Source organism: Betta splendens, chromosome 13 (genome assembly GCF_900634795.4).
Source record: "Betta splendens chromosome 13, fBetSpl5.4, whole genome shotgun sequence".
Taxonomy (NCBI): Eukaryota; Metazoa; Chordata; class Actinopteri; order Anabantiformes; family Osphronemidae; genus Betta; species Betta splendens.
The window spans coordinates 8,572,461-8,581,527 of record NC_040893.2 but is presented as its reverse complement, the minus strand read 5'-3'; the positions used below and the strand labels follow the sequence as shown (position 1 = coordinate 8,581,527).

Here is a 9,067-nt window from a genome sequence, read left to right as displayed (position 1 = left end):
CGGGCTTCCTCTGCATCTTCCCCGCTTCCTCGCTCCCTCCCCAAACAAACACGCGGTTATATCCCATGCCCAAAAGAGGACAGGGGAAAACAGAGCCCCTAGAAAATGCAATATTTCTGTTTTTAATATCGAGGTCTATAAGATCAGGGCAGAGATGGGTTCCATGGCAATATGTTTATTTATATATTTTATAAGGAGGGGAAAAATCTGCCTATCAGTGTATGTATTTGGGGGTTGTGGGCCACTGTATCGGAGCTCATCTTATATGAAAAATAATGTTGTGTATGGCTTTACTTTTATATATAATGGCAATATGGGATCAGGGCTCTTTTACAATGTGCCATACTTCAGGCTAGGGCTAACAGCATTTTATGGCCCGCCAGCAGTTCATCTTCATGTCTCAGCCAGGCAGGAGCACTGCATAATAATGTCGTTTCCTGCCCCCAAATGCTATTTCACAGGCCGGGGCTCATTTCTCAAACTTCACCACTTTTACAATTTCCCAAACTTTTATTCCCGTCATTATTACCAACAAGATTTCATTACGTATTTAGAATGTAAACAAGTCTGAGTAATGACACTCCCCCGTCTCTGTAGAATCATTCCTGCTGATGGTGTTGCCGCTTTCTGGGTGGGCGTGTGTGTGTGTGTACAAACGTGCGCGCTCGAACGTGTGTCGTGTGTGTGTGTGTGTGTGTGTGTGGGTGTGTGCAAATGCACAGGCTCTGTGCACTACACTTGCCCGCATGCAGCCATACAAATCTATGCATTGATATACTCGCGTAAAACCGGCTACAACTGCTGCGAGGTAGTAATTTACCACTCGTACATTTGTGTGGGTGTGCATGCATGTATGTGTTCCTGATAAAGGGGGGGGGCTGGAGGGGGGAGGAGAGAGTTTTATACTCAACTCACATAAATCATGTAGAAGAAAAATGAGCAAATGTGCAGGCTAACTCATCTTCTCCCCATCTGGAGAAAATGAAATTCACTGGAATACCTATCAAAACTGCAATCATCCAGAGATAATATCTTCTTTGGTCTATCTGCACTTTCCGATTTAATTTCCTCCATGCCCTTGACATCCAGCGATACCATTAAGATGAAGCACATACAGTAAGGGAGTAGTTCTCACGTTTTGATATATGAGATTGCTGCGCTTAATGTAATATCATCATTTGAAAATTAATGCAATCTTTCTTTGGTTTGGGGCTGGTTTTTTTTTTCCTCCTTTCTCTTTTTGGCAAACACTCGAGATGCGAGACAACAACGTGGGAAGCGAGACGTAGACGGGGGGGGGGGGTTCACATGAAAGGAGACGCGGAAAAACAAGTGACATGCGAGAGAGCGAGGGAAGACGGGGACACTTTGTATTTGGTGCCCCCACCTCCTCCTCCTCCTCTTCTTCCCCTGCCAGAATGACATGCAATTACGCCTGGGCCTGCCCCGAGTCAGAGGTCACTCAAATTACTCCATCATTTAGCCGTGCCGTCAAGATGAGAGAGAGGGACACACACAGACAGAGAAACGAGGGAGAGAGAGATCAAATATCATGAAATCATTAGTGTAATAAGCATGGAAATCTGTTTGCAGATTATCAACATCCCCTCCTCCTTTTCTTCCTATCTGGACAGAATCTCCCTCTCACTGGGCGGCTGTCACCTCTCTCTCCTATTTAACACATCGGTTTGACAGCGACAAAGAGACAAAGGCCAGTGTGTCGGCCTCTTTCGACCGCACAATTAAAGTTAGGCGAAAGGCGGGACAGGAAACGGAGGCCGTGGCTGCGAGCGCGGCCTCAGCGCCCGCTCCGGGTCGCCTCAGCCGGACGCGGCGCTGCGTGTCTGCACTGCTGTGTGAGCGCTCTACAGCTGCTGCCGCCCGTCCGTCAGTGGACCGAGCGGACGCGTTGCCCCGGTAGACTCTTCAACTCTCCCAGGGACACGTCAAGCATCCCAACCATGTGAACAACAGCACGGGACATTTTCTAAACAAGACGATGGTGCCGGCGCTCAAATTCAAACTAATTTAAGCCATTAAAAGACAGAAGTCAGGTCGGTTTTAGAAGATTTGTTTACTTAATTCAGTACAAGAGTACTTTTTTGTATAGTGATATATGTATAGTTGTTTTATTAATAATAATGATTAAAACATTTTATGGTTCTTTCAACTAAAGCAGAGCTCTAAAATAACCCTTCATGTCCTTTCTCATCACCACAGCGTTGGCAGGTCTCCTCTCTTTTTCTTCCCCTGGCAGTGAGTCGTACAGCGCTGGGTACAGCTGCTGGTTGGACCTGTAATCCAGAAACGGCTCCGTCTTTGTGTTTTGACTGAGCCCATGGCTTACTTCTTCCTTCTAACTAAGAACCTGTGCGTCTGGACTGATTATCAGCTGCAGGATGCCCCCTTTCACTACGGCTGCATTTCTTCTAGAGCGAAAAAATATCATCTAATACATTCTGTGTGTGTGTGTGTGTGTGTGTGTGTGTGTGTGTGTGTGTGTGTACAAAAGCAGAAACTAGCGTTGAGCACTGGGAGCAATTAACTTCTGTCTTTTTCTCAGCACAACTACGGATTGTGTGATTCAGACAATCTGCTAAAATAAATAAAACAAGCACAAATAATAAAAAGAAAACCTCAGACCACATAACTCTTAATTGCCCACATACATGTAATTACTGCACCGCTCATATTCACAGTTATACTGAGGAGGTAAAGTTAGTAATTAGAATTAGGTTGATTGTCACAGGGAGTAGCTTTAATGTAAGTTTTAATAGTTACTTGCAAAAATTATTTCAATTAAATTTGTAAAAATATAAATTTGCTGTCTGGCAAAGTAATATGACTTCAGCTGGTGGCCCCTTAAGTGTAAATACGGCTGCATCCATCTTAAAAGCACTACATCATCATAAATGTCATAAATGCCCGTTAAAACTCCATAAGAACACACGCGTGTGCGATACTGAGGCAAACAGCACTCGGCCTAGAGCAGCTCTGCCTCCGTTATTTACAGTTCCATGTCCCAAATCCTAATCAGAGTCCTGCGATGCACCGGCAGATGACGACTCGGCCGCAATTTCCCCTTAAACATAAACACGGGCATAAATACAGACACCATCCTGCTGCAAGTCTCTGTGTGTGTGTGTGTGTGTGTGTGTGTGTGTGTGTGTGTGTGTGTGTGTGTGTGTGTGTGTGTCGTCTATTTGCATTAGTACGACTTTTCTTTGTATCACTTTTGTGTGTGTTGACTCGGAGCGCTTCACTGAGCACAAAACGCTACGAATCAAATGTAAACACGCCGCAATCTGTCTCTGCCTGTTTGCACGCGCTTCGTCTTTCTTCCATTTCTCTACCGCGTTAACGTTCTATATCCTCAGATAGCGATACACAGGTAGAGGATTCGGTGCAAAGCACAACTAAGAGTGTTGGTTCTCTGATGCAGACGAACACAGACATTTTAATACACTGACCCAGTATCGCTCGCGTCTTGCAGGAACTCACTCACAGTCCTCCACTCGCCTTTAAGAGGGAGACTTATCTCCACATCAGACGCGGGCTTTTTAATGTTTGCCAAGATTTAACTGCCCATACACATATTGATTAATGCTGTTTATGCATGTAATCTTCTCTTGAATAATTCACACCATCTTTTATGCACTACTACATCAATCACACCTTCAGACCCACCCACAAACATCTCTAAGCCCAAACTGGAGCACTGCTGTACCGCGCACTATATTTATCTGGCCATTTATTTAACTGTCTGAATTCTGAGTGAGGAATCGCTGTGAGTGTATGTACTGTGCAGTAAAGTGCTGTTAGCATCAGCAGAAAATTCAGTTATAAGGTTACTTACTGTATGTTAATGCTTTTAAATTCCCGGGGACTGTCTTTTGAGGTCATGTGTGCAACTCTGTAAACCATGAGCTAAGTACAAACCAACACACCCACAGGCCTGTTCACACTGAAATCAACGCTCCAAATGCAGCTAGCGCTCAAATGAAGGAAGTAGCCGTGCTGCACAACACTTGTCTCAGACTGAGTCTCAGACTGAGAAGTGCTGGAATTCTGGGGTCAGTCATTTGTGTGGCACATTCAGGGTCATTTGCGTAGCACGTGGTGGGGCGGGGGGGTCATTTGCGTAGGGTGCTGGGAGCTGCAGTTTAATATGCAGGGAAGCAGGGAAGGGAGGGCATGTGACATCCACAGAGAGCCAGGACCCTCGCTGACCCCTGTCTATAATTCATCCCCTGGAATATGGGGCACATCAAACCTTGGTTCCTTCCCACCCAAAAAGGGAAGCGGGAACCTTTTCACAGAGTTTCAAAGCACTTTGACCCCGTATTAAAGCAAGTAGCGAGAGGGACGCACGGAACGTCGGCCATTAAATTTTCAGGGAGGTTCCCGGGAGAACGTTTCCCTCAGCTCCTCCATTCGTGGATGGGAGAAGACGGAGGCGAGAGGCAAGGCCGCACGCCGGCAGACGTCGAGGTACGAGGAGATCGGGAGGAGACGGGCCCCGTGGTCGCTCCGGAACGTTCATTACGGAGGCTGAAAGGTATTTTTCCCCCTCACGCGCACGCAGGAGAACTCTGCAAATGTCCAAAATGAAATGCCAAACAGCGGATAACCTGCGAGAGCGGGGGGATAAATGAAACGCTAATATAAAAGGCAGCGCGGGCCCTATGGGAGACACTAGCCTCCCCCTGCCCCTGTTTTCTCTGTTTGCGCTCTCGCTGCCTGCTAGCTGCAGGTATTCAGCTCCAATTCCGGAGGTTTCATTAGGAATGCAGATATCAAAGTGTACGAGTGTGTGTCTGTGCATGTGTGTGTGGAGGATAAAAAGGGGGGTGGGGGGATAGGACTTACCAGATGTTCTAATCTGCCTTTGATGTTCCCGTCATCCCTGCAACACAACAACACATTTCCCCCACTGTAAATAAAGTGCCAGCACAAAATGTCATTTAATTAAAAAAAAGAGCATTTTGTAGAAGTGCACAAAGGGAAAAAACATACGCAACACACATAAAACAAACGTGAGCGCTGAACAGTTTCAAACCAGTTGCTGAGTATTATATACTGTACAGTTGCTCAGCCGATATACTGACCCATTCAGTTTTAACTGCAACACAGCATTTATGATCGTTATCAAACCCACTTCCTTTTCATTTATGGCGTGAGCAGTGAGCAGCAGGAAAGCTGCTCATGAGAGACACCGACGGTGATGATATCAAAACGATTCTAGTTTATTAAAAGCATGAAAAAACTAATTAGAAAATTATCCTAATTGTTAACCTTTCTGACAGAAGTGCTGTGGGTGTTTGTGTCTACACCAGACAGAGGTTAACTAACATTGTCGCTACACTGCTGGCAGTCCCAATAATAATTTTCCAACTACAGAGGAAAGACTGGGAGCTTATTATCTGTGAATTAATAAAAAATGTGTGTATGATTATCAGGGTAGCACCAGCAGAATGGCAGGCAGAGGAAGTGGAGGAGGGGAAGGGGGGGGTGCGTGCGGTCGGTTTTTAAAAAGAGCAAATTGGCAGTAAATAATAGATGCAATTTTGGCACATTTCAAATTTGCAGCAGTGGAAATCAAAAGATCAAGAGAACACAAACAGCCTCCGTCCCCAATCCCAGCACCCCCTCGTCCAACTCTGGCCCCCATTACTGACAACCCTACCCTGGACGTGGTGTGTGTGTGTGTGTGTGTGTGTGTGTGTGTGTGTGTGTGTGTGTGTGTGTGTGTGTGTGTGTGTGTGTGTGTATGTGTGTGTGTGTGTGTGTGTGTGTGTGTGTGCGTGCTGAGAAGGGAAAAGGCTTATCGACAGGCTTCAGTTGCTAATGCAAGCAGCAACATCACAGTGTAAATCTACACCATCTCTAAAATTACATACTGTCTAATCCATCCCTTCCTCCCACTCTGCCATCCACCCTCCAGGCCACATCCCATAACCCAGCGCGACCACAAGACTCAGTTATTCCCACATCATCTGCGTTTCTAAATAATGAGCGGGCCAAGGAAATGCAGAGCAGAAATATTAACAAAAAGTAGGAAGCAAAAACAAGAAAAAGAAGAAAGAAAGTGGTGGCTTGTTTGTTTACTCCGTCACTGAGCCACATGCAGACAAGTCAACCACTTAAGGCAAACTTCATCTAGCTGTAATTACATTACATTGTGACAAACACTCCGCCACATTCATTATACATGACGGGCGCCCGGCAACCAGACAGCAAGACATTTGTTACCGTGGTGACAGTGTGTGTAATCCGCTAATGAAGCGCAATTAGTGAGAAACAATCTAACACAGGGGAGACGCGGCGCTCGATCCCTCCTCCTCCACTCGTTTCCCTCCGCTCTCCCGCTCCTTTTATAACCACATCCTTCCTTTTGCATTTTGGTTCGGTGATTGAACCTTTATTAAGCTCTTCATTGGCATTTAATCTCTCGCTCTTTCATCTGTTTTCCTGACTTCATCAAGGGCAACTGGTCCAGTGCTGTCCCCATCAGGGCCGGAGGGATCACTCTATCCATTAGGAGCGGTGCTGAGATACACACACACACCACACACACACCACACACACACACACACACACACACACCACACACACACACACACACACACACACACACACACACACACACACACACACACACACACACACACACACACACACACACACACACACACACACACACACACACACTTTTACATCCTCATCTCTCTTTTCAAAACATCATAAAATCCGCCGAGGTCTTCGGGGACGGGCCTTTCCTTTTCTCCGTCTCTCTCCCTCCCTCCATACTGTGTGCCTTCAACAGAGAGGCAGCATCGATTTCTGAATTACGCCACAATATTAAATAATTAATATACTTGCCATGATTGATGTTTTGCATTAGGCCAATATTAGGTTATCAATCAAAATCCACTTGGTTTAATGTAATAATATTGAAAATGTGTCAGTGCCTGTTCATCCAATTTGTAGTGGATGCAGGCCAGATAGTAATGGTGGTGTAGCACAAGGCCTCAGAGACACTGTAGCCTACTCACTACAACCATAGGAGCACATTATAACCCTAGCACACAGCAGGGGGGGTGATGAGAAAAAACCAGGGTGAAGACATGGAGAGACACATGCCAAGCACACTGACAGTGCTTTAGGTAGGACACAAGCCTTTCATGTGTAACTAGTGCATCCGCAATCAAGAAATACAAAGGTTGTGTAACTGAACTGACAGGTCAGGTGGGAGATGCTTAATTCTTCCTACTAAGGTCCAAATGCTATTATCCTTGACCCAGAAAGAAGACGCTTCAGTCAGAAATCGGCCCAAACTATTTTTTGCAACTACTTTTTCCACAAGAGGCATCTGGATTTTTCATGGCAGGAAAAGCACAGGTGTTGCTAAGAGCATTAATGACGGCTCTGTTCTGTTCAGCCGTCCCAGTGAGCCACGGCAGCGCGACAGTGAGCCGGCACGCATAATGTCAGCGCCGAAAAGTGAGGCTGCAAAATGGAATTCATCAATCATTCATTTGATTATTTGCACCTGTGTTTTTCCCGTCCGTGTCTCTTTTTTTATGACAATGGGCTAAAAGAGGAAACGTGTAATTGTGTCCTGAACCTTAACTGTGTGACTCAGGTCAATGATAAAATCCATTCTCCATTAATGGTTAAATATTTAGACAGACAATGAAACTACCAGATGTAGCACTGGTAATACATTGTTTACATAAGCAACACAAATGTGATGGACCGCATTAGCCGATGGAAAGATAATGACAGTATGGAAGATTTAAGATGTCAGCCACAGGAGGGCAGCCATCATCAGAAACCGACATTAAAACGGACCGTAAAGGCGTTAACGATGTGCGAAACCAAAGCAGCCGCCATACTTTAAGTACAATAACACGTTGGACCTTTAATCACATCGTGAACTTAACTCAGGTTTTCCAGCATCACAAAGTTAGCTCACATTAAACAGTGTGGATCGCCACGGTTACCGCGTCGACAACCAGACAAGCTGGAGTTTATCTATCGAGGACCCAACTGAAAAATAGGGCTCTCGTACATGGTCTTGCTGGTTTTCTGAGGTCTGTTAGGACACGAAATGTGTGCTGACATCCAGATGTGCGATTATTCCATGGATACTCATGGTTCAGATCCACGGTGTATCCAGCAGACGGATCAGTGATCACTTCCATCACAGAGATGAGGCATGTACAGTATGTTACTGTATGTATGGGTAAACCCAGGGGTCATATTATAGCATAATATGTACTTTTATACAATTAAATATTAGCATGGCTACTTGTTAAACCTGTTACATTGCTGATGTTTCGCATCCCCACTCTCCATCTGAAGGAGCTCCAGAGCAGGAAGACTGAAAGCCTGACAGAGGACGACAAACGGAGCGTCTGGGGGAGGGAGCGAGACAGCCAGAGATGAATGTACTGTTGTTCCAGGAAATGCTAATTAGTTATCGGAGGTCAATTAAGTAAAACTGGACAAACAAGTGTGAGTGTGAGACGGAGCCCCGGCGAGGTCAATACCGACCAATTTGCCATGGTCGGGATCCATCACACTGTCTGCGCCTCTCAGTGCATCTCCGCTGCCCGCTCCTCCACGTCTCTCCTCGGCGTCTCTGCACTTCCTCCTCCACGCACTAGTTCACGTCACGTGCAGCGCCGTGCCGCGTCCCAAAGCCTTTTCTTTGGCTCTCGCGCTCTAATGAGGATGTTGGAGTGGTCGCCTCCTCTCGGCTCGTCTCTGCTCACCTGTCGCGTCGCCCTCATCCGATCACCTGGCTCCCTCTCTCTCTTTGTCTGCCCTCCCTCCCTCCCTCCTCCCACCACGGCACCTTCCCCAACCCCTCGCCCTCTGGAGCCCTCTGCGCTCTTGCTAGCAGACAATTAATTACACGGCCAAAAGCAGATGAGTTGTCATTTGTGGTCAAGTTCCTAATAATTGCATTAGGTCTTCAGGTTCGTCTAGGATGCCCTCCCCTGCCTGCTTCTTTCTCTTCTTCTCTCTTTTATTCACCCCCCTTCCTCATATCTCCCAA

The 9,067-nt window shown here is 46.2% G+C and overlaps 1 protein-coding gene across 2 annotated transcripts in view; it reads right to left on the bottom strand.

Annotated features, from left to right (window-relative positions):
• The window catches only part of rsrc1 (arginine/serine-rich coiled-coil 1), an 86,591-nt gene that overhangs the window by 48,124 nt on the left and 29,400 nt on the right, over positions 1–9,067 (bottom strand). For both annotated transcript variants that reach the window (XM_029171127.3, XM_055514255.1), the window contains exon 5: positions 4,870–4,906. In XM_029171127.3, coding sequence (XP_029026960.1) covers positions 4,870–4,906 — 37 coding nt within the window. The remainder of the gene's footprint in view (positions 1–4,869; positions 4,907–9,067) is intronic.